Raw genomic sequence first — 25,972 nt, forward strand, 5'->3', positions numbered from 1 at the left:
TGAGTCCAGTGGATTTTTTGCCTGATTTATTACCAAGTTGAGTGACTCCTGCAGTTAGTCTCGATTTGCACTGATGCAGCTGGTGGCAGGATTTGACCTGAATGATCCCACTGGTGCTGTGGCACATGCATTGTAACTGCAGTCAATGCTTCGTCATTATCTCTTTAGAAATGCATGCTGCGTATGCACCTCTTAGCTCACTTCTTGTGTCTACAAGAGTCTCTTCTGAATAACTCTATTCACAAGCATCATTATATTGCTGTGCATCTGCTGTGAGGATACTGCAGGTCCAGGATGACATAACTGGGGCATGTGTCCAAATCCTGCCTCTGAAGTCCTTCCCACTGTTATCCATTCAGGGGGATGCCAGTGAGCTCAGCGAGAGCTTGGGCTGCTCGGGATGGGCAGGTGTAACCTGCGCTGGACAGGCAAATAGGCAAGCGTAGATACCTGTTGTGCTGGTTGTGCACTGCCTGGGCTGCATCCTTGATCAAGAATTAGTAGATCTATTAGTGTCTTTTGAATGAATGCCTCTAAAATGCTCCCCTTTCTTCTAGTTTTCCTTCATTGATTATTTCCAAGCAGTGCTGTGCAGCTTGGCCCTAATTCAGGAGCTGCTGATGCTGCAAGCGGTGCCAGCAAAGCTGGTTGTAGGAATGGGCAAAACCAGCAACTTGGTGGGGTGGCAAAATGGTTGCAGCAGCCTCATTTGTCGGTGCGGATTCAGGGTGGCTGCTGCAGTTGAGGAGTGGGAGGGTTAGGCTCTACGGGGCACTGACTGCTGCTGCCACGGCGGTCCCACACAGGGCTGGCAGTTACTAAGTGTGCCTAAACCTCTCAGGGGCAGCAGAAGCAGCAGCTCTGGGGGCACCCCTGTCCCCTGCTGGCTGTCTCAGCACTGCCCATCCTTTTCCCATACCCAGGGAGCCAAGGCATACACCGTAACATTTTGGGAACTCATAATCTAGTCACCACCCCAGCACATTTGCCCGATCAGGATTACTAACTGCCCTTAATTTTCCAAGCCTTTCTCCTCTCCTGCTTGTAACCTACCATTTTTTGTTTATTTTCATCTTTATTTCCCATAGTGTACTGAAACGATGTGAAAGAAACATTTGTTCACACAAATAAGGGAAGGCAGCGTCTACCCTCCCTGACCACGTGCTCTCTTCTGTTCCGAGTCTTAATTAAAATGGAAAATTAGCAGATACCTTACAAGATGCTTTATTCACTTACACATGTACACACAGAGTTACTTGCAAGTATCACATTACTGCTGTAGTTTATTTGTTAGCAAATACTGCTGATGAACTGCAGTGTTAGTGAACTGGGTAACAGACACCTAGAAATCCAGGGAGAACATTCCAACATAACAATTTTCTCTGAAAATAAACCTTGCATTTTGTTGTCCAAAATGTGTGGGAAAATTACCATCCAGTTTCCTTGTACATTTGGAAAATTGCCTGCCTTGCTAAGGTCAGAACAAAAAGATATTAAAATCCATTCAGTTACGGTTACAAGTAGCTTATTCTTCATAGAAACAAAGTTCTGATGTATCTGCCTCCTATAGTCGGACAGTGTTTTGACTCAGCATATCAGCTCTGCCTTTAAAGTGTGGGTTTAGTTACAGCTCTTCACAATCTGAAAGCTGATTATTGGATGGGAGGCCCTGGTTTCTATGATTTTTATCAAGTGATATTTCATAATAATATACAGAATTTCCAGGTTGGACTTCAGTCTAACATTCACCTTTTCTTTTTTTTTTTTGAGTTGGATAACTTCTGTTGTATTACAGTAGTGAAGAACTGGAAAGAGCTTTATTATGATCTGCCACGTGGCATAACTGAGAGCAGACACTGGCTTAAAAGTTAACTTTAGGAATGTATGTTAGATGAGAGATTAAAAACCTCCATATGTCTATAGACACTGGCCTGAGCTAAAAGTTTAGGCACATCTAATCTATTTACAGTTTGTGGTCTTTGGATCTGGCTAGTGGTTATTTGTAAGTTGCAGTAAAATAGTGTAACATCCTGCTTGGAGTCATCCTGTAATGCTACGGCACAACAGCTACGCCCGTGAAATATTGTGACCTTGCTTAATGCTGTGCCTGCCGTCTACCTGAGGCTCTCGGGCCTTGGGGTCCTGGGGGTCTCCTGAGAGGAGCTGCAGGAATAGCGGGGGACGCCCAGCGTGGCTTTGCTGCTGCTCGAGCGCTGCCAGAGCTGCCACAGCTGATGTCTGCTGCCCTGTCTTTACAAGCTGAAAGGAGAAGCCTAGCCTGAAATACGAATGTCTTCCTGCTTCGCTTGCACCTTGTCATGACAATATCTGGTATAATAAAGCATTCTTGAAAGAACTGGGTTTAAATAAACCGAACAGAATCTATAGCATTATAGCATTATTTTCTCCACTGAAACCAAAGCTACAGGCTCACGGCTTTGGTAAAAGCTGGGATGTGTTTACAAAATAACTTTGCTTTAAACCATTTTAAATTATTGAAACTATTCTAAACGTTCTGAGACGCAGCTCTATTTTTTTCTTGTTGTCACTCCCACTGTAAGAAGCTTGTAATTGGAGCCAGGCAGAGCAATTTTGGTGAAATCAAATTCAACAAAATATATGAGGCTGGAACAGGAATGGAGGGGCTGGGAGACTGAAATTATGCACCGATTCTGACTGAACTTAGTGCATTTTATTATGCTAACAAAAATAAGGATGGGTGAATTTTGGAAATGTCAGGTTAGCTTATTTATAAAACGTTGGTATGAAATGTTTTGATTCAGATGTCCAGAAACTTTTTTTTTAAGTTTGAAAAACTGTTTTCATGTCAATGTTCTAAATACAAAACATGAAAAGAAAATTCAAAAAGGAATTTTTCATTTTAAATTACCACGATTCATTTAAAATGGCTGAAATGAGCATTGCCACTGACAGTTAAACAACAGACGTCCATCCTAAAGCTGAAAAAAATATATCACTTCGGTGTGAATGGAATGTTTTCACATTAACACAAAACATGTATTTCCTGAAAACCTCGAGAAGCCTTGCTTTATTTCAAACTCAAATTAATGATTTTTAAAGCTACTTCAGTCTTTATATACCTAACGTGAAATATGGGCACGACCATGAATTCTGCTTTTGAAATGTATTGCTGCCTTTTTGATTACCCTGTATTTAACTGATTTTAGGGAAGAAACATATACTTATCACAGTCTAAGCAGGATCTATTAATGAGCAGAGCTCATCTGTTTTATTTTCCTCATACATTTCCTTCATATACGTGCTGTTGGGGATGGCAGGCTTTTTGTGTGCAGGGGATTGACGTTTGCATGCACTATAAACTCTTCCTGTAACCAATCAATCAGTCTTTCAATTAAAGAACAAAGAAAGGAATTGGTACTGGTGAGATTCCTGCCTGTGCACAAGAGACTTCTATTGATCCTCAGACCAGGTAACTGTTGGTTGCAAAGGGATTATTGATCATTTGTACTTTGCTTTCCTAGCACATTGATGTCATCTCTGAAAAGAAAGAAACACCAGAGGTTAACAATAACTTTCTGGCTTTGGTTTTACCTGGGATGATCCATAGCATCATTGTATAAACTGAGCTGGGACGTACCCAGATAAAAATTACAGGAATTCTAGCAAATTATTAATTGAGCTGCTGGAATTACATGCATGAAGTTCCTCCCACTCAGCTTTTCTTTCCCTAGATGTTTCTTTGTATCCTTGAGGGTATCTGCCTTTCCTAAGTGAATTAACAGAACAAATGTATGATTCTGGCTGTCGTGGTGACTTCCAGACGCCCTCTTCACTGCCCAGAAGGGAACCTTGGGCAGCAAGCGATGCGTTTCAGGGCAGCATCCTGCTATAAGAGCCGCTCCCCGAGTTGCAGACTCTGGATGATCGTCATTTGAGCCGCTTCCCGCTACCGCCTTGCTGCATTAGTGGGGAGCAGCTGAGCAACTCCTGGATCCATATTGTGGCTGAATCTTTCCAAGAGCTCACTACTTGAGGTACCTGCTAACGTGGGGCAGCTGCATAGGGCAGACAGCCTCCCAGTGTGCTTGGGCCTTATTTCAGGGTATTCCAGATGTACAGCTGGGAAGCTGGAAGACAAGGCAGTTGAATTACTTGCCTTAGGCCATGCAGAGTGTCTGGCAGATCTGGGCTGTCAGCAGGAACTCAGGGTAACCCCAGAGCCTTTATTACTGTGCAGCCTTTCCCTTTAGCGAGGTGGATGTGCCTTTTAAACTTCTTTGCCTAGTACTGTCACTTCACCTCCCCACTCCACCAGGCTCCCCTTTTTCCCAGAACATACCTGTTTTGGCTTGATCCCATATTTGACCTGCAAAGCATAGAGAGTGAGATAGTAACTGTGACTTTCAGAAGAGTAATCAAAAATGAGCCTTCAAAGAAGTAACATATTAGGAGTTTGGGAAATGCAGGAACTTTTCTTCCTTTCTCTTTCTTCACTGCTCTTAATCTTTTATTCAGTTTTACTCCATCTAGCGTCAGTGCTTGGAAATAAGATCTTTCCTTGCCTTGCAGCCCTCAACTTGTTTATATTAGATCTCATGACTCCACTGGGAAATGGTATTCATCATAGTCCCTTTCCTTCACTACTACTTAAGCATTTTCTGGTGACTTTGCTAAAGGAAGAACTCACGGGAGATTTGGCAGGCAGGGACGTGCTTCTTGTAATTTGCCTCAGTCCTTTTTTCCTTCTATGAGAGAACTTTGCCGCACGTGTCTTTTAGAAAGCCGTGCTGAAATTTTCTGTTCATGTGAAATTCATCGCCCTGTTAGTGTCTGTAAGAAAGAGCTAACACTTGATTCTCATCTGTCTAATGTGAACTGGGCACACAGGCCACAGGAGACCATATGGTGAGGCATATATAGGCTGGAATCAGAGGGATTTTTTTCTGCTCTGCTCCATTTCCTCCCTTATTTCCTTCTCCAGTTCTGGGCTGGGGTAAGCCAGCATAGCTCTATAAGGTGGCAGCATCTGTACTGTCCTGCAGCACTTTCACAGCTGAGTTCCCAGGCTGCCTGCTTTGCCCAGCCCTCAGGGAGCTTCCAGGGCATCCAGAGAAGGTGTCTGCTGAAGTGCAAGGAGGGAAGCTCGCCAGCCTAGCCAGTACCTGCCTGCAGCCTGGTGGCCACACTGGCGGGACCTGGGGGTTGTCTCAGCCCTCCTTCGCCTGCACAGCTCTGGTGCTTTGCAGACACAAGGAATTCCTTTTAGTGACATAGCTCTGATCTTACCCAGGAATCACGGTTATGCAAGCAACATCTTTCACCTTGTTCCAAGCAGTTTGTGGCAGCTTTTTCCCAGAAAGGAGAGGCATTTCAAAACATAATTAGGGCACCTGATATGATCTGTGCTTATGAACTTACCAAAATTTCTTCACACAAAATAACACACGTTTAAGCATGTGAACTAAGTTACACAAACTTCTGCCTGTCTGGAACCATAGCCATTAAAAAAACCAACAATTCCCCCCCTCTTCTTCTGACTATGACAACAGATTAATGCAGAACAAGGCCAGTGCAAAGTGATTTGAGCTAATTGGGGTGAATCGGCACTTAATTAGGTTCAGGGACGCTCACTTGATCCATTCCCCTGCCTTCGTTGGAGGAGGAGAAGAAGGTGGCAGGGGACTGCTGGGAAGGGCCTTGTCTTTCAGCGCCGTTCCTAAGTGATTGGCCTGTGGCCCAGTCCTAAGTAACTCAATTCTCTGCACACAAAAAAAAGCAAAGAGGAGACTGGCTGGGAGGCCAGTGCTCTTCTCTGTAGCCCCATGGAACAATAAGTCACCTAAAGAGAGTGGCTTTCTTGCTGACGCTCTCAGGTAATCTTCCCACTGTTGACGATGCCCATTGCTGCAGGAGAGGATGGTCCAGCCTTCCCCAGCACCTCAGCTGTAATATTTCACTACTTCCCTTGTGCTAGATGTCCTTGAACAGCCTGATGTCTCTGAAAATTATTTTTATGTTATGCCACATAGGTTTTGGGCAGGGCCAGTTCCCTGAGGCAGGGGAGATGTGTGACTTGCCTGACCAGAACATGTGGCTGTACTGGGAGGGAGGGGGAAGCAGGGCAGGACTGTCTCTGGAGATGGGACACTTTGTTGGTCCCATGCTTTGCTCTCCTCCAGAGTCACGGAAGCTCACTCAAAGGAACCAGTTCACAAACACTTTAAAAACAGCATTTCCACCTAAAGGGGTAGTTATTCTTCAGCACTTGCATTTCAATGTCTACGTAGTAGAGCAGATTTGGGACTGGGCCAGGTGTTGTTTTTAATACACAAAAAATAACCTGGTTACTTTTCGGCCAGTGGTTTTCTTTTTCCATTTACCAGTCTGTACAAATTTTCCACTGAAGCTGTGAGCGTCTGTGTTTAGACCCATATGGAAAGCCTTTGAGCCCATAAACTTCTGTGAACCCATGAGAAATACTCCATGAATCCCCAAGCATTTGCAGCCCACAAGGCAGAAGTCAGCGTCACTTTGTGTGATGCTTGCTCATTTCTTTCAGCTTGCTATTTGCTCTCTGACACCAGGCTGTAAAGTGCACACGGAATATGGAGGTGGACGGTTACAAGCAACAACCAGAAGAAAAAAAAATTTAGCTTTGCTGAATTTTTTCAAGTCCCTCAAGGCAGAACTCTTGGAGAGTAAGAGATCAGGGACCTGAAATAAAATTACCTGACAGACTAGTTACATGATCTTCAAAAAGGATCCATAAATAATCTTATTTCCTGAGAAGTCACTGAAAAAAAAGGCTCCTGGGAATCCATCTGAAATTAGTGGTTCCCTTTTCATATGTTTAGTGTGAACTTGTCCAGAAATTCAACGGGGCACAGGAAATTCTGTGAGTTGGAATGTGCAAGAGCTCTGACTTGATGCTGTTCTTCTCTGGCTAAGACCTGTGGCACTCTGAGTCTTGCATCAGGAGGCCTTGTGTTGTTTTCCTTTGTTTTTAAGCTGCCCTTTAGCTATGATAGCAGCTTTCATTCCTAGCTAATCCCATGTTGTCACCTCTCTGACAAGCCCTAGTCAACATAAAGCTACTCAGGCTGGACGGCAGACGGGCGCTGCCGGGGAGCAGAGGCTCTTTGCTCGGTGGCATCTAATGTTTGAGTTACCCCCGGTCTCTGTTGACAGGAATGAAGGCGGTACCTCCCAGAAACATTTCTGATTTTTTTTTTTTCCTAACCAGACTCGCAGCAGCTCCGGTGAAAGGCAGTGTTACTCGTTTATTGCTGGAATCAGTGGCACCAGCAAGTTTGCCAGCAGAGACCGCGGTGGCTGTGGAAGGAATTGCCTCCAACAGGTGCCTGAATATTACCAGGAAAGCATTCTCCTGACTCAGCAGGTTTGCGACCAACTCTTACAATCAAATGATTTAGAGCTATTCAAGACTAGCCTCAAACAGTTGTGCAGAGGGGTAGGAAGGAGTAAGGATTTCTTTCTGTTTGGCAGCTGTGAAAAGGTCAACTGCAAATGCAGCCCCCGGATCTGAAGGGAGCCCAGGCGTCCTGGGCCAGATGCTCTCCCAGGGAATGTGGAGAGTGGCCAGCGGGGAGTAAAAAATAGCCAGAAGTGTGACTCTGCCCGTCAGGCTGCTAGCTGGCATCAGTGCAGTATGCTGTATCCTGGAAAGGGTTTTAATGAATTCATCTCACCCTAACCGTCTGAGCTATACGTGTGCATATACATGTGAAACTGTCGCCGTGTGCGTACGTGTCTGTATATGAAGTATTCCCGCCATTCAGAAACGGTGCTAAGAGGAACTGAGAGCCTGAAAGTGCCTACAGAGTGTCTTAGTGCTGCTTTGTAAAGCCTGGTGTCCCCAGCACAGTGCAAAGCTTACTGGTTTTGGTTTTGGTTTTGAACTGTATGATATAAAGATTAATCTCATTTTACAGAAAGGGTAACCTGAGCCAAAGTAACTTGTCCAAGGTTGTTCAAAAGAATCAGAAGAACAAGCTTAGCTAAACAGGACAGGGACAGAACCAGGCAGAAAAGCCAGTTTATCTAGTCACTGGTGACCATTGCCTCAACACAGAATGAGTATCTACATTTTGTTTCTGCAAATGGGTATGTGCAAGGAGTTGAGACAGCCGTTGCTGCTGAGGTCATTTGCTAATTTTTTGACATTTACACGAATACCCATAGAGTTGTTTAGGCCGTCTCTGTTCGCACTTATGTTTATTTGCAATAGCATGCATTATTACGGCATTTGTGCAGCATTTGAATATTTTTCATTAAACTCCATTCCAAGGATGCATACTGAGGCAATGACTGCAGCCTTCAGTCTATCAGCCACCCATTAATCCCTGCATGGTTGAGCAAGGAATCGGGCCTGCTCCAGTGTAGCAGACTCGTCTTGGGCAGGTGGTATCTGCTTCTGAGAGAAGCGCAAATGCACTTCTGCCTAAGACGACTGCAGCCCTCAAGGTTGTCTTCCTCTCCCGTTCTCCCAATAGTTCTTTGCTGATATTTGGCCGTGGTGGCAATGTGAAGGGAGGCTCTGCAGTCAAAGCAAGCCACAAAGGAATCTCTTTTGATTGATTTTACAAGGCTTATTTAGGTCATGGAGGAGCCTAAGTGTCTTTGCTGGCTCTGTTTTTCCTTATTTGTAAACCTCTAACAACATATGAAAACTTTACGTTGACCTGATGATTGGGTTGTTTGTAGAATATATTGGTTGGCAGAGTGAAAGACCTTGTGAAGGGCTGCTTGCGGACAAAAAAAATTTTAAAAAGAGTGGCAAGTGAAAGAACAGCTTAGGATACAGCTGAGGGATGTTAAGAGAAAACGTTCAAGTCTTTGACCCCAGAGGTGTCAAAGATTCTGCTGAATCTACATGACTGATTTTCTCCAGATCCAAGACGATGACAATGATCATCGTCGTTTAAAAGGGATATTCCCGGGAGAGGAAAATAAAAAAGACACTTGTTTTAGGAGAACAAAGACAGATGCATGCAACTTAGTAGCTCTAAGGAAGTTGAGGATTACTGAAGAAATCCAGGATGTTGTTTGGATTACTGGGGATTTAGAGAACAGGGGTGCATGTAGGGTGCAGCTAACATTTGCCCTTTGATGCTTCACTTCTGTTGTTGCAAGGCGCTTTATGACCATGCATGAGAAGGCTACTCTGAGCTGGTCACAGCTCCTGTAAGGAGGAACTGTAGCACTGAAACTCAGTTTTGCCTCCTCCACAAGTCGAAAAGATACTTGGGGCACACAGGAATGGAACTGTGGAAGATGAAGACTCGAGGCCAGAGGGTGCACTCAGACAGCCCTAAACAAGGACAGGGATGCAGTCAGTCTGCCCAAGAGCAGTGGTCTGCAAGGTACGGGGCAGCTGTGGCATACTTTCTGTTGTATAAGCACCACCATTTCTAGTCCTCCACATGGGAAGAAACAGACATCTGCAGGCCACGACAAGGGGTGAAGAAAAGCCCAGTGAGCACTGGGAAAGCCAGCCAGGATGGAGATGAGAGAATAGATGGACTAGGAGGCAACAGAGCTCTGCCATTTCCATCAGCTACAGTGATGGTCATAGGCAGGTGAAAGCTGGATAGAATTTGAAGCGTTTTGGTATGTTCTCTGGCACTTTTTCATATATTTTTTCCCATATCCCTCTGCCAAACCTTGTTCTTTCCAGACCAGACAATGTTTTCTTTCTAGGGCAGGAATGCCATGGCTGCACACAAGCGCAGAACTGAGCTGAGCAGGCGAAGGGAAGTAGCTGGTGGGCTGGGGCAGACCCACTGGGGTGTGTTTTTGTGGGACTATGTGAAGTGACTGTTGAGCCAGGGAGGCCCACCCATGCTGCAGTGTGAGCTGCCTTCTGCTGGGTGTCTTTCTGGCAGCTCTAGTTTCTGACAGCTGAAGCTCTTGGTTTTTATGTTTGCTGTTGAAAAGCATCTTGGAGGGTTTGGTCTGTTCCAGGCACTGTTCTGCTAATGCAGAAACACGGGACACCTCAGGAAGGCCTGCCCATGAGCGACCTATCAAGTGCTAATGGTTTTGATTGGCTTCTGATAACTCTTCCATTTCATAAGCCATTGATTTGCTTTTTCTCCTTTCTTTCTTTGTTTATTTTGTTTTCTTTTTTTCTCTGTTGCAAGGCTAGTGAGTTGAGTTGGCAATGTGAGTCTGTTGCAGTTTTAGCGCACGGCCGGCAGAGTCATGTATTACATTTAAAGAAGAAAGTACTTTTTGCAGAGTAGGATTCTTCATTGTTACATGTCCAAAGGCTAGGCTGGGAAGAGACTGAGCAGCCGAGACTCTGCACGAAAGGCTAAGCGAACTCACCTTTCAAACTATTCCATACCAACACTTGCACTTCTGGTAAGATTGTTAACACTCCTACATTTTCCTCAGTATACCACTGTGCTTAACAAATCCCTTTCCTATGCCTGTATTTCTTACCTGCATCCCATGTGTTGGAAGAGGTGAATCAGAAAGATAAGAGACAGCTGGAAGCAAGGGACTGAGGTGGCTTGTTTAAGCAATAGGAAACTTGGAATGTGGAGACTGTGATCTTGCAGGTGAAGATGGGATGCTATAGTGCCCTGGAAAGTGCCCTGGGGACCATATGATAGGCATAGATTTATGCCTGGGAAAATGTGTTCTTCTTCATATCCATCTGCAGGTGACCGTGTCTGTTACTGTTTCGTAGCGATAGACAATTCAGTGGTCACGTATTTTGTGTAATGAGTCATTGATTTCATCTCCTTCTGCAAAGGGGTCTGAACAAACCCTATGTTAACTTTTTAATGGAGATCTTAGCAGGAAGGCCACAGCTGGAGTGAGAAGTGGAGAATGAACCGGCCTCATTCCAGCTATCTCCAGGCTGAAAGGTGAGATACCTTACTGCTCAGAAAAATGTCCTCTTGAAGTCACGTCAGTGCAAAGAACATATCTGTCTCCAAGTCTGACATATTTCCACAGCAGGGAATTACTGCACTGAAAAGTAATTAAAATTCACAAAATTTGCTCTAGCATGGCTTAAAACAACCAATACGAGTCCCTCTTTCCTGCTGTCTTTGTATAAAATCTTCTGTGGAGAAGACATCTTAGCTACTCTGATTAGGAACTCAATCAAGATAATTCCTTTGCAGATTTATTTTTGGCATCATGCTATTTCAAGTGCTTTTGCCATTGAACTTGCCTATAGTAGAGCAGCAGTATGTGCTTGCATCTTAAGCAGATATGATTTCAATGGGTAGTAGAGCAGCTGAGACAGTATCGCTCCCTGGCTGCAGACTGAATGTATAGTGTTACGTGTGAATAGCTGGTGCAGTATCTGAGTCGCTGCAATGCATTTCGCTGCCCATCGTCCTGTGCAGGCTGGATCTTGATCCTTTTTCCTTGTGCACCACTCTTCCAGTGACACGTTCAGACAAGGCCAAAGCCTCTTTTCTTTTAATGTGTATATACTTATGGATTTAATTTGTAAATTTTCGGCCCATTTTCCAAAGGAACGCCCACTTAGGGCTCGCTTAAGTACGCTAGCATCAAAACTAGGTGAAATTTATTTGTGAGCTCAGACTCCGGTGATTAGACACTTTATGCCTCTCATTTGCAGCTGATCGTATCAGTGATATAACTCACGCCTACTCTACTGGCTTCCTGTTTGGTAAACGTTACATTCTGCGATTCACAGTATTTCAGACCGATCTGGACTATTTAGAGTGGAAAGAACTGCTTTCCTCTCCAAAACAGGGGATTTTTCTATCTGACTTTAGACCTGTTTGAAGGATATGAAATTGTTAGATCAGCTCCTGTTCGCTACATCTGCCTGTCAGTGCGTCTGGCTACAGACCCGAACATGAGAAAATGCTAGGAAAAAGGTTCTTGGCTCAAGCGTTTAGGCTGAGACAGTTCTGCTATTTGAAAGACACTGCAGCTCAGCAATCAAACTTGCGCATGATTGCCCAAACCTAGTCTTTGCCATGCCATCCATCTCCGGTATTTATATTTTCAAGTGGATGATTTCATCTCCCGTGTAATCTGTGGCACTGTTTTTAGAGTTAGACAATGAGGACACTGGAGGCTTTCAAGGTGAGGTAATATTCCAAGCCCTCCTCCATCCGCCTAAAGATTCTCAAATCTACCTTTTGTTCCCCAAGCATAGTCTAGCAAAGGAAAGAGAAGTTGGTCCCTTAGAAGTCAAGTGGGAAAATACAAGAGAACATCTAGATGCTGCTTTGGGTAACAAAAGAAAGTCACTGATACACTTGGCACTTGGCAGATGCAGCTCCCAAGTTTCTCTCCTCCATCAAGCACCAAAATGACTCGTGCATTGCAATTAAAACCTGATCTCCTGGTGAGTGATTTACACGGGGGCCTGTGGAACCCAGTGAGTGGCATGGGGAGTTTTTGGGTGTGCTGTTGCCCAGGATGTGTTGAGGCAACAGATTCCTTTTTGCTATTGCAGCAGGTTTTAAATATGTACATTTTCTTTTTTAGTAAACGTTCTCTGTCTCTTCATCCTTCTCCTTGTCTCTGTATGTCTCTTTGTCTCCTGTCAAAATAAATCTGGCTGCCATGCACTGTAGTTAACTCAAAATATTGCTAGCATTAAATGTGCCCAGACATTTTTATTAATACATTAAACTTGCATGAAATTTTTAGGTATTATAATTTACCAAGCTTACACCAAGATGGCATTTGAAACTGACATGAGCTATTAATTAAAAAAGAGGACATTAAATAGTTGTCATCTAAATTACTGTTTTGTTAGCTGACAGAAGCTTGCCTCAAGCCTCTCTCTCTTCTCAAGTGTTAGTAAATATCCCGCTGAGTTTAAGGACATCCCATTATGAATTGATTGTTTAAATCTTAACGTTATGTACCTGACTAAATAAAGTGGTAAATGCTGTTAATTGAGCTGTCAGTGTCATGTGGGAGTAGAAACACTTGTGGTTTAAGTATTTGGGAAAGTATCAAGGGGGACACATCAGAATGCTTCCTGATTTGAGTGGAAACCTGTTCTTGCAATATGGTGGCTCGGTTCGGTACCAGCGACTCAAGGTTCTAGCATAAAAGAAGATTATCTGCATCAAGGCCTTCATCTGGTAGGAGGCTGAGCAACTCCATCGAATATGATGGTACTGTGCTGAGTGACTCCCACTCAGAGTATGTCCCAGGTAGGGAGAGAAATTATTGAGTGGCTTGCGGAGCTTGTGGGAATAATGATACGGAATTTAAAAGAAAATTTGGCCGAAGGTGGATTTGCTGAGTGCTCTATCAATTAGATTAAGTTTTGGGTTTTTTTTTCCCTGAACAAACACTAATAATCATCACTGGTCAAGCAGAAAATGAAGTCATTTGCAGAAGATACGGCAGTTCTCCTCTCTGATCCAAAAGGGGTTGTGTCTTGATTCTCACTTAGGGTTTCAGGTTGCCTGTATCCCTGAGGGATTCAGGATGGCTATATAATTGATTGGAGTAAATCTAGAACTAGGTGATTTTTCAGATAGTGGACTTTGCTTTATCAAAGGGTTTTCCAGGGCTAGCCACTCGGCTAAAAATGCCTCAGTTCCCTGGGGATTCTAATTAATGGCAAGTAGCTAAAATCAGTTTAGACCTAATTATCATGTTTCTCTCATGACCTGAAAAAATCGTAAACTATCCCTACGACCTATGGGGAAAATAAATCAGATATTTAATATTATCAGATATATTCAGATTTATCAGCTATAGATCAGATTTATTATTATCAGATATAATAAATCAAATACTCAGAATGAATAATATTTCAATGCTCTTTTCAGGAAATAAACTGGGGGGGGCGGTGATTGTGGTGGTTTTGTGTTTGTGGGGTTTGGGGGATTTTTTTGGTTGCCATTGTTAAAAATGGCTACTCCCATATATCTCCTTCAGAGGTATAGAACCTCAAACAGTTGGGTGAAGAATGTTGCCATACAGGACGTGGCATACGAGCCAATTTTTTAGGTCAAGTTTGGTCCTACAATGAAGAGATGCCAACGTGGCTGAGTCCTATGGGAGGCTACGACATACTTCAGCTATTACTTGTGCTATAAAGGTCCAATTCCAACCTTTAGGCTATTTCCATTAGATATAGGCCAATTTAACATGTCAACACAAACTCCACCATCTGGAAGGTCCCTACCTTGAAGAAGGTTAGGAGGAAAGACGAAAAAGCACATTGAAACCTGTATGCTGTATTTCCTTGTGGTTTTCTGTGAGTAGATTGCTTGGGGTGCAGAATGATGGTGCAAAACCAGTTAAACTAGTTCTGTATCAACTATCTGAGATGTGGAAAAGTATAGCTTTATTTATAAAGCAAAAAACTATATATACTTTCTTGCTAAAAATTGATGCTATCTTGAGGATATCTACATTTCACTAATCCTGCTAAGGATTCCGTTTATAGGAGCATTTTTAAAAGTTTGCTATGGATACGGCAGTATTTTTACTGTCAGAGGTTTCCTCAAGACCAGTAGAAGGCCATACTGTTTCCTCAGATTAACACCTGCATTATAGAATCCCCTAAGGAGCCACCAAGGAGTAATACATAGATGTCCTGAAGCGAATAAGAACAAAGATGTTTTAGTAAATTACTCACTGCCACAGTAGAATTGAAAAGTGCAACTTATTAAGAAGCAATGGCGGATTTCTAGTTGTTTTCTACTTAACTGGAAAAAGTAATCTTTAACATACATAGTTTTGCCCCCAAACACTGTGGAATTACAGCTTCTCTCACTGGTCAGTGTTGGTGGTTCTAAGGCAAAGAGTTTGTGTAGGTGTCACGTTTCCAGCCTTAAGGCCAGAATTTTGACATGAAACCTGAAACTTCACTCTACCTTTTAGCAAACGCCTATAGACTGGGACAAGGAATCATCAACGGGGTCGATGTAAGGTCATCATTAAAGATGCTACCATGACAGTCAGTCACATCCTCTGGAAAGATCAGAGGATGGTATCATAGATATTCAAACTGTCTCTGAAGGAAAATAGCACACATAATAAACAGCACGGGGAGGTAGAAAAGTCCAGTGTGGAGCAGTTAATAGATCATAACATCTGCATTTCATCCAGGCAGTAAATCTACTGCCTTTGCTGTCTTTTCTTGTCTTCGTCCCTCTCCTCCCTTTATTCCCTTTTCTCCTGACTCTGGTCTCTGGCTTTTCTGTTTCGGCTTAGCTCTTTCTTACGTCCTTCCCGTTCATTGCTCAGCCTACACTGTCCTTAATACACCAGAAAGTTTACCGGGTGTTCTATGTTTGTTCTTCTGGCCATATAACAGTCCTAATCTATTCTAGGTTAATACACAGAAAATGCCAGTGTCTTGCAAGAGAATAGTGTGTTACTTGAAAGGAACCATTCTGTGACGGCTAGCTGTGTTAGGTTGGGGGGAAGTGTCTCCCTGGGAAAATAAGAGATGCTTCACAGCTGGGGCCCTTCGCTGTTGAACAGGCAAAACATTGAAATACTTGCTGCAAGGGGTGCCTTTGCTTTGATCTTCAGCTGAGTGTTTACAAAAGCTGTGCTCTCTTTATGAGGGACAACCGTGATGGGGACATCCTTCTACCCAGCTCTCTGAGAGAGGCCAAAAGCTATTTCTTAGGTCATTGAATACAGCTGTTGCCTTTAGTTCATGAGAATGCTGATTAATTTATGTTTAGGGTTTTTTAGTCCCTTATAAAATATCTCAAAGGGACACAAAAACGCGTCCACATCCATGGATTACCATAAGCCAACAGACAACTTGAAGTCCGGAGTCCCTGCTCCTGTACATCTCTACTCTATTGCCTGTCCTTGGAGGAGGAGATGAGGAGCGGCCGCTGCCTGAGCAGTCTAGCGCTGCCTCTTTTGCCTGCAGCCCATCGGGCGCTCAGAACCTAAAATGGTCTTACTCTTTCTGGGCAGTGGGGAGGAGGGTGAAGGGCAAAAATGCGTCCTTTCCAGCAGGATTGATCACTGCGTGACCTCGACCTGTAAGAGCCTGCAGTGAAGGGAGTTCCCAGAGCTGAGATACAGACACAGTAACTGCGAAATTTTTGATGAAGCCATTTACACTGGTTTCCATCTTTGTCTTTCCCTTTTTTTTTTTTTTTTTAATCTAAAGGGCTTGTGATTGTATGACGATACAGTAAAAACTTTGTTTCAGAAAAAGATGTGGAAAAGTTCTAGCAATATCAAAAACCATCCAACTTCAGCACTTTAAAAACAAGGTCTTTGACTTTGGTCCCTTAAAAATCCTTTCTTTAAATAGATTTGCTATTATAAGACATAGTACCAACTGAAAAAAAAAGAAAAGAAGCTTAATCAAAAGTGTTTGAAGGATTTTCTTTTTAAAAAGAATCTGTCTGCTGGGTTTTCTTTCCTATTTCTGAAATGTCAAAACTGTGTTACACGGAGTTTCCTTTTTCCACGCATATTCACTAGACACACTGCGTATCATGGTCCCCTAGAGGCTTGCGTGTGTGTTGTGTGTTATCATTCAAATCACAGTTGTAGGGAAGCATCATGCATAAAGTGAGAAAGGAGATAAACATTGCAGCTTCTGTACCACAGCGCCCCAGAAAACGCATGGGACAAGGACTCTTACCTTCTATCCATTTTGCCATCTGACTCTAAAGAGAGAACAGGAAAATGTGATTAGTTAAGAAACCAGGAACAGAGCGGTGATAGGCCTGCTCAGAAGTTGTGAGGATGCAGCCAGGAGAACATACTTGCAGCTGGTAAAGGTCCAGCCATCCTTTCTGAGGCAAAACTCTGTGATATTAGTAGCGTCATGCAACCTTCCTAAAGCCCTTTTTGATTCTTCTAGCTGGAATACCTCACGTCAATTTTCTCAGAGCTGTACCTTTGCTAATATTTTGGCTGTTTTGACTGTGGTTGTAACACATTCCCAGAGTGTCATGAGAAACAACTTTGAGAGCAGATGCTTGATGAGAATGAGGCGGAAGCAGTTTCTCTTTAGGCCTGCTACGTAATGCCACTAAAGCAAGCATCGGCCATCGTCTTTCAGGAAGCGGCATTACTTTGTCATTGGTATCCTCCTGGGGTACCTGGGGAGTCTGTTTACAAAATTATCCTTTAAAAGACCAGTGTTTACTGTCAATAGTATGAAATCAAGTCATGACTGATAGGCTGAGCTCACTGTGGCAGTACTGGGCCCAGAGAGCTCAGCCTACTTCGCTCCAAGCTTAATAGTTAAGACCACTCTCCTTTCCTTTTTACTAAGCAAAAGTCTGTGACTACTGTTGAAGCGGTGTGTCATGGTGAACTGCTGACTTAGCAGGGTCCGACACTTCTGGGTGCTGGGAAATTACCTCTCATTTGTTGTGTGAAGGTTGATGCAATGGTCTGGCCACAGAAGCAAATGTTTCTGGATACAGTGGACGGACAAGCAGCTCCTGGTCCTGTGCTGTAGCAGCCTGACTGAGTTGTCTCGCTGCATTTTCCTGTTTAAGATCTGGCACATTTTCGTGGTGGAAACTGGCTATATTTATGGGAATTTCTTTGTGTTTAAAAGTGGACTGTAAGAGCTGGCACTTTGCTTGCAACCAGAGCTGCAAAAGTGCTTTTAGAAATTCACTACGGAGGTGCCATGAAGAGAGCAATGCTTTCAGTCCCCAAACTTTCTTATTGTAATCCCTCTTCTTTCAGTAAGGATTATTTCCCTGCATGCTTCATGAGATTGCCTTGCTGCTTCCATTTCTGCTATGGTTTCCTTCCAAGCCAGATTTTCATGTGCTACTAAGAGTACAGACCTCTCTTGACAAGCAAAACCTAGGTTGCAAAGATTTGCCCTAGCAAGGTCCCAGGATTCTTTTCTGCAAAAAAAAGAACCGTTTATACTGATGTTCTGGTCAACCTCTTAGGACCTTGCGTTTCCTCATGTGCCCCCATCTGTTGCTATTGGATTTGCTGTGCTTTTTTATTTCTAGCTTTTAGCTGCGGTTGAGCGTTACTCCGTGCTGTTACCTCATTCCACAGATGACAGTTGTATTTCAGCAGAGAAAGAAATCATCACAGCATTTGCTCTACAAGTGCTCTGTAAAGCACTTTGGAGCCCTGTCAAGAAAGAGAGGCTCTGTGCGGAAGATGGAGAGCCATGGACCTGCATTGCCTCTGGGGAGGCCCATGGAACAAATTCTGCCTGTCACTAACTTCTGTCTACTGAAATTATGAGCATTATTCAGTTTAACTTTAGATTTTGGATTTGAATCCAAAACCATGAGTTGTAAACTGCTGGTCCAAAGTCAAAAGGAGCTGTTGCTGTCAGCAGTCGTTATGTTAGATGAAAGAGCTTTTCCCTGTCTCAGATGAAAAACTTGCTTTCCTGTGGCAACTTGAAAACCAGTCACAGTGGAACAGTTATAGGGAGTTTTGCTATGTACTTTGATGGAAAGTGCATATCTTCGAGTCAGACAGTCACATTTGAAGGAAAAGTCCTGAATCAGTAAAATAAATGGTAATTTTGGCTGGGAAGCGTGAGCAAGCCTCTTGCCCATCCTGCACATCCAACAGGCTCCTTAGCTTATGTTGAAGAGACAGAATTTCATTTTAAAAATTACTTCTTCTAAAGGGTACTCAGGCAGTAAGCCGAAGTTAATTCCATTCCTCTTGTAAGGTGGAAGGGCAGATTTAGTTATACTGAAATGTGAATCTGCAGTTTTAGGGACTCCAGCACTTCAGGCACTTGAAATAATTCTTCAAAGGAAAACCAGAGCTGTAGTACATACACGGTTCCTAACATGAAAATCAGACCTGCTGTACCAGAACATGAGATCTAGATCTCTGGATAAGAAATCAGGAGTATTTTTTCTTACCTCCAAAGTAATTGTCAATCATTTGTCTTTTGATCATGCAGATTATTACTGCTACAAAACCAATTGCTAGAAACACTCCCAGAGCAACTCCTATAATAACATACGTGAAATCTGCAAAAATTGAAAACAAGCCCATGTTAATAATAAATACAGTCTTTGTATTTCAGGTGTGACACAACGTTTCCAAAGTTCAAATGCATCCCTAAAGCAAAAATATATATCTATATATATTTTCTTCTGAAGGGGCTGATAATGCTGAGCCGGACTAGGTAGCTGAGAAGAGGCTACTCTTTCAATCCCCTACACATCCACATCACTGAACCACGTGAACCATGTGGCTAAGGGGGTCAATGCGGTTTTATGATAATGAACAAGTTTAGTCTCTGGTGCAGGTCTCAGCTGAGTTCTAGAGCTAGGGCTCTAGTTCCGCCTCCAAAGTGAAATTCCCCATCCCCACTCCCTTACCTCTCTGGATCCTGCCAAACTCTTATTCCTGCCTCCCAGCCTGCTGCCCTGCCTGACTATTCTGCCTCTATACGTCTTCACTGGGAGGAAGCAGGAGAATTTTTAAAGTGTAAACTATGAACAATATTGTGATTGTGGGCTTTTTTTATCACTGTGTGTGCATAAGGGTCCACCTTCGCCTGTCCAGCAGGAGGGTGCCTGTGTTCAGGATTCGAGTTCCAGGCTCTCTCCCTATTCTCATTATATTTACTTAAAAGTCATTTAAAGGCCACAGTAACACAGCAGGACTCTGCTGTGCTAGGCAGAGTACAAACACACGACCAGTTGGTTATCTTCTAGATATAAAAAGCATGTAAAGTCTTCCAAGCACGTTTGTTTTTGTTATATTTGCTTTGCCCCAACTTCCTGTCTGAAAGTGAAAGTCTTATCATGAACTCACCTATTTCCTCCTCTGGGTTTCCAGAAGCATAGACCTTTGCTCTCCAGAAGTCTGAAATACAAATATTGTAGCCTGTTAGGACATGAAGCAGAATGCTCTGTATTCAAGAAGAATGCTGTATCTGGCTATTTCCAAGTGGATGGTTGATCCTGGTAAAGCTTAAGAAAGGATGTGAGGCTTCCTGGAGTAGTGCAATGTGATCAGCCAAGTTAATGAGGACCTCCCGGGAATGTGACCACCTCATGACAGTTGTTGGACAGAATAGAAAACACAATTTTAAAATTTTATGTTGTCTTAGCACTGTTTCCATTCCAGAGTTTCCTCACTGCAAGCCTGACAGCTGTATGCAAGAGAAGTTGCCATAAATCAAGGAAAAGATTACAGATGCAGTAAAGCTCGTAAGACATGCTAACAAGGGAGGATGTGACACACCCCAGCACCCCTCTCCAGAAAACATGAGTCTCAGTCCTGCCTGTAGTTCCAGTCTTCAAAATGTGATTTATTGCTGGCAGAGGAGAGACTTTTCTTCTTCAACAAATTGTTACGGGCTGGAAGGAACCTTTTCAGAGACTCCCATGCCAAGTTCCCTGTTCATCAAAAGGACACCCTCCCAGCCCTTCCCCTTTTCCATAAAGTTGTGCTGCCTGATGCTCAGAGTGTGCAGGCCCTCAGAATGGGGTGGCTTTGAAGAAAACAATTAATTCCCAACTACTTTTTGAAGCAAAGAGATTCAAAGTTTTCCGAACAAAAACACACACACAAAAAAAAAGGAGAGAAGTCATGTTTAGTTTTAATATTGCTTTCTTATTATAGGAAATTGCTCAAAGTGTATGCTTAAATATTTTTTTCAGTGATGGGCATGCAAGGCTATTTTCACCAAAGTCTTTTCAAGGGACTCCAAATGACTAAGTGGTGTGTAGCTGCTTGAGGTGCCAGGAGCATGTGGAGGCTTTAAAGGTACGACTCCTGCATTTTACAACAGTATGCTGTGAAATTTCTGTCTCCGGTAATGCTTCAGGTAGAACATGAAGCCCTCGCCTACAGCTGATGCTCTTTGGCATCCGCTGCCTGGGTGACGGTACCTATGGGACCTGGTGGGACGATAGCTGTTTCGCACGCAACATTGTCTTTTCATGGGCACTCCCCGCCGGAGCGGAGAACTGGGGTGGCGTATCACCTGACTGAAACTCAAGTGGGATTTTAAGGTCTTAAATGCATGCAGCTTTCCTACTGTTAAGGGATCCAGCTCACCTCTTCTCTCTCTCCTCCACTTCTTGTGGAGAAATAGTTCTGTCGTCTTGAGGTTTTAGGGTCTCTGCTTTCATTTCTTGTCCGGTAAATGAATGCTAGAAATATGATTGCTTTTTAAATTGAAGCATAGTCCTTCCACTCCAAAATCAGCCATTTTGGTACCTTTACTGAATTTCCATCTTGAGTCTGTTTTTCAGACTGCTGGAACTCTCACTTGAGCTGAGTGTGGACTCTGGCGCTTCCACGGTTATGTCAGAAAAATCTGATATGTTGGGTTGCTCACAACAGATTTGTTTTTATTTCCTGGTCTTAATCACATTTCTAATCCCAAATTTTCATAAATTATGAACCAAGCTTCAAAACTTTGGAGACAAGCTTAAAAAAAATTCTCGAGTTTTAAAGCAAATGTATTTTGGAAGCTATAATTCTGAGCTGAAAGTCCTTTTTTTGCCAAACTTCTCTTCATAATTAAAACATCTGGAAACTTTTTTTATACAAGCAGAAATGTTTTCCCTCCAAAAACCCCATGACACTCGGAAAAGGGTGTTAGGAGGGGTGGGGAATCCAACTGCAGGTATGATCACGAAAGCTGGCTGTTGTAAATGGCCAAAACCAAAGCTACAAAGAAAAAGAAATTTAAAATAAATTTTAAAAATTCTAAAAATTCACAGTGGGTGTAAAAAGCATAGCTCCTGATTTTCCAGATTAAAAACCAGTCTCTTTGCTCTTGCCTATAAATTTATTTCATTATAAATTTAAAAAAAAAAACACCTTTCTTCCATCTTCTTAATTATTCTTTGTGCTCATATGAATAATGTTTTAAATTCAAACATAATAAAAGTGATATTGTATTACTTTTATTATCCTAATGATCATAATACATAGACCTTAATGTATGCTTTCTAATGGAATTAAACCAGTGACAGATTGTGTGTTTTATGGCAGAAATAATATTTTACATGGAATATTTTATGTAGGTCAGTTTAATATATTGAGATTAAATTATTAGTTTCTTTTTAAAAAGGGAGGGAGGGAAATCTCTGAAAACCCACAGGACTAGAGAGAACATTTTCAATTCATACTTTCAATATGGTTTTAATTAAGGTTTAATATCATTTACTGGATGCTGCTTAAATACCGTTTGCTTTTCAGGACTGCATTAGATAGCCAGCTTCTGTTTGTTTCAGTTTCTCCTTAGGTAGGAAGAAGTGGACTAAATCAAACACACGTGTGTCACTGTTTGACCTAGATCGCAACCTCAGTTTAGATCTTTTGGGGATGTACACAGACCTCTCGGTACAGAGCGGGTAGACACGATGCCCCAGGTTCTGCAGCGCTCCAGTCCCACCGCTACCTTTCTGACCCCGTATCTAAGTATACTGTATTTAGACTAATGCCCATGCTTTGAACAGACCCTCTGAACTTGGAGAATATTTGCTTCTGGGTGGAAAAGCCTCGCAGATGAACTTGATATCTCTACTTAAGTGACACGTGGCTCATTTTTCAAAGGGTCTCAAAGCACCTGACGGCGTTTGCTCGCCTCTCTGGTGTGCCTGGCTCAGGCACCGCGTGCAGCTGGCGCTGCAATAGCCTGGGCAACGCCAGAAGGCTGGTGAGAGGCTCGGGATGCGGCTCCAACCAGCGGGGAGCGTTTTTGTCTGTGCCTCATGGGTGAGGAGTGCAGACATGAAACTGCAGACTCGGCAGGTCTTGCGTTAGAGGTGGGAGGGGATGGAGAAAGAGTAAGCATGAATCTGCTGCAGCAGCCTGCCCGAGGAGCCAGGCTAGGTCTGGCATGCTGGAGCCGGGGGTGCAGGAAGCTTTTGCTTTTGGCTGTCTTCTGCCAGTGCGGTTGTTGCCCTGGAGGTAGAGCTGCTGAGCAGGTGATGGACCCGCAAATAAATACACGGGGCTGGGACCCCCTGGTCTGCGACCTCGGTTTACCCTCGGGCAGGCTTAGCCTTCCTCAGGCCTGCTGTGGCCTATGCAGAAGACAGCTCTGAGCCACACCGAGGGACGTCCTGTTCTCCCCGTGCCCTCTCCTACTTACTGCTCCCGAGGCGCCTGCCCCTCGGTCAGCGCAGGGGGGAAGGTGGTGCAGAGCACAGTTTGGGCATAAGATCAGGGAGCAGTAACAGCTCACTTTCCCCACCTTACGAGATATTGTGAACAACTCCCGGCCATACCCTGCAGTGATAAACAGCAACATGTGCCTTGTCTTTCTCAACGCACAGCACTTGCCTTAGCCCCTTTGCTTGTTGCCTTCTGCTTTCATGTGACTTTCTTCTCCCTTCCTCCCCCATCTCAGGTTTCTCCTCATTGCAGCAGATAGTGGCTGCCCCTGTGGTATTGCATCAGCCCGGGGTTCAGTGCCATTTATCTTTGAGGCAGCAAATGGGAAAGGAAGCGAGTATCTGGGGAAACCCAGAGGCAGGGAGAAGAAAAAGGGATGGCTCGCAGTGGGTGTCTGTGCAACTCCAGAGTCAAATAAGGAATGCCCGTGACAACAGAGAGGTTACAGGCAATGATCCTGCTGGAAACCGTGTCTGAAAACCATTATTAAAAAAAAACAAAAGTATTTTTGCCAGTATTTAGTGTAGCAAAATTCCCAGCTACATGTAAATTTTGTCAGATAAGCATCCAGGCAAATGGGGTCCTTCCTCGGTCCTCAAATTAGAGGCGCCTTCCTTCTCTGTAGTAATAGATGTGGATAGGAGTCACTCCTACGTGAAGACAGGAATTTGTTGATCTCCAGTCCTTGCCAGGCACCCTTCCATACAAGACCTCTGGATTTGCCGTTGTCTGCGTCTTTCGTGGAAGCATATTAATGCATTTTCCTCGTGCAAAGTGCCTTTTGCTGTAGAACATGTCCTGCTGCTCTTGAGGCTGCACCTGATTGCTCTAGACAGGTGCTACTGTATTAATTACTGTGACTCGTGCCATTTGCTGAGCAGTAACTAGTCAGTAACTAGGGAGCAATCGTTGCTGACTTTCTCTTCACATCTGTAAGAACAGTTAGTTATGCGTGTCCTGTGTGGTGGACAGTCTCCATTTCTCTGGAGTCTTGGAAGCATCTCTACAAAGGTGCAGAGGGCTTGAAGGGCCAACAAAAAAGAATAGTGAGAGTGACAAAGTGCTATGTGTACCCTGAGAAGGACGACAAGAGGATATGCACTGCTGTAGATCTATGGATAGCTTTGCTTACAGAAGCTGAGGCAGGAGCAGACATCCAGTGGCTACAAGAATAGCCAGTCTGCATGCCTCAGGTGGGGCAAACTGCCCTCGTGGGATTCCCCAAGGGTAGATGATGATTTTCTATGATTTTCGACATGAAATAAGGTGGTGTGGGAGGTGTCCGCCAGGTAAAGATCAGGCTTTAGCCACCAGGGGGGGCCTGCCCCCTTGCCTAACGTCTCGGAGACCACAGTAACCCATGTAAACCTCTGTAGCTGCTGCCAGCTCCATCCTCCCCCTTAATCCAAATTAGTCCCAACGTTAATATCACCCCTGCTGACACTTCCTATCCATGAGCCCCACTTCTTCCCTGCACAAAGTGGAGGTGAGTAACGGTGAAATAAGAGGCAAGTTGCAAGTACGAGACAGCCCTGCTTTGGACTGGCAGGAAGCGTTAGCAGCAGCCCGAGGCAGGAGCATCAAAGTCCTGTGAGAGTCACAGAGACCGAAAGTGGCTTGTAAGTAGCACGCACACAGATGAACTTTTTCCTTATACTCTGCTGAAGTGCCATTTTCTATACAGTGCCAAACGGGAGGCTCAGCAGCTCTGCCGCCTCATCTGCGAAGACGCAGGTGTTTAACTTCATGGTGTCTTCTGGGCTGCGCACAGCTGACCCCTTAGCACTCGGTCCAGGATGTGTTAGCTAGAAAACTCAGCAAAATTCCCCACTGTCTCAACAAATGTTCTTTCTCCAAAGAAGAGAGTTCTAAACAAGGTTCTAAACAACATGCATACAATTAGACTGCGAAATAAATAACCCAACCAAGCTCAGGGAAAAAAAAAAAAAAAGCTCCCAAAAGGATGGAAAAGAAATACGATAGGTCACTTACGTAAGAGAAGAAGAAATGCCATTAGGACGGGTATCCAGCCTGTTAGTAAGGTCATTGTGAAGTTTTGACAACAGAGTGGTTTAACCCAAATTTCCTGAATTTAACTCTTCTGCAGTGTCGTGAAAAAAAAAAAGAAAAAGCTAAAGCAGGTCACATGACTGTACTGGGAAGCTACAGTCACATCCTGAGCAGTTACTTTCGCAAACAGAAGTTCCCTTTTTTGGGTTGAAGTTCAGCATATAAATAAACTCCCTCTTGAAAATGTTCTGTGGAGAAGGTGGACGGCCAACATTCACAGCCTAGTTCAGCTCTTTTGCTCTCCAAGGGATGTTTAAACGCTAACATTTATTTTCACAAAATTGAAACAGTTCTACCGCAGTGGACTGGTCTCTGCCGAAGTCCTCTAAATCCATAGAGATACAAGTGGGTTTTCTGTCTGAGAAGGAGAACCTTCTAGGACAATCTCTTTCAGTGTTGCCAGCTTTTTTTTTGAATGCCAGCATAACGTTTTGAGGAGATGAGTACTTGGCTGAACATTTCCCTTTCATAATCAGCTTTTTCAGGAGCGGAGCGGAAGAAACCATTGCAAGCCGGTTGCTGAAAAGAACTTCTACCAACAAAAAATGTCTTGACATATTAGGAACTAAAGAGCAGGAACTTAATAGCAGATGATGCTTCTAATAGGAGTCAAGTTTATTCTTTGAACCATAGTAAAAAAATCAGATTTTTCTGTTCTTCAGGAAAATTCATCTTTTCAAACAGGTTAACCTGTTCCAAAAATGAATGACAGCAAAACATACAAGTAAATATTAATGCTTTTTGCTAAGTGAACCCATTCCTCCTAACTTATTTCAGGTCCGTCCTTCAGAGGTGGAAGGCACAAGAACATGAGCCTCATTTTTTTTGCAGTAGAGGTCTCTGG

The 25,972-nt window shown here is 43.6% G+C and overlaps 1 protein-coding gene across 2 annotated transcripts; it reads right to left on the reverse strand.

Annotated features, from left to right (window-relative positions):
- Positions 1-1,208: 1,208 nt before the first annotated feature.
- TMEM273 (transmembrane protein 273) lies at positions 1,209-25,195 on the reverse strand. 2 transcript variants are annotated; one of them, XM_075107615.1, is made up of 6 exons: positions 25,051-25,195; positions 19,735-19,785; positions 18,831-18,941; positions 16,601-16,625; positions 4,322-4,348; positions 1,209-3,519 (listed from the first exon to the last, which is right to left on the reverse strand). In XM_075107615.1, exons 1-6 carry the CDS (start codon positions 25,103-25,105, stop codon positions 3,474-3,476), a joined length of 315 nt encoding a protein of 104 aa, XP_074963716.1. In that variant the 5' UTR covers positions 25,106-25,195; the 3' UTR covers positions 1,209-3,473. The 2 variants fall into 2 exon arrangements, with proteins under 2 accessions (XP_074963716.1, XP_074963717.1); XM_075107616.1 differs by lacking the exon at positions 16,601-16,625 and having other exon boundaries at positions 25,051-25,166.
- Positions 25,196-25,972: the final 777 nt, after the last annotated feature.

Source organism: Phalacrocorax aristotelis, chromosome 12, assembly GCF_949628215.1.
Source record: "Phalacrocorax aristotelis chromosome 12, bGulAri2.1, whole genome shotgun sequence".
NCBI lineage: Eukaryota > Metazoa > Chordata > Aves > Suliformes > Phalacrocoracidae > Phalacrocorax > Phalacrocorax aristotelis.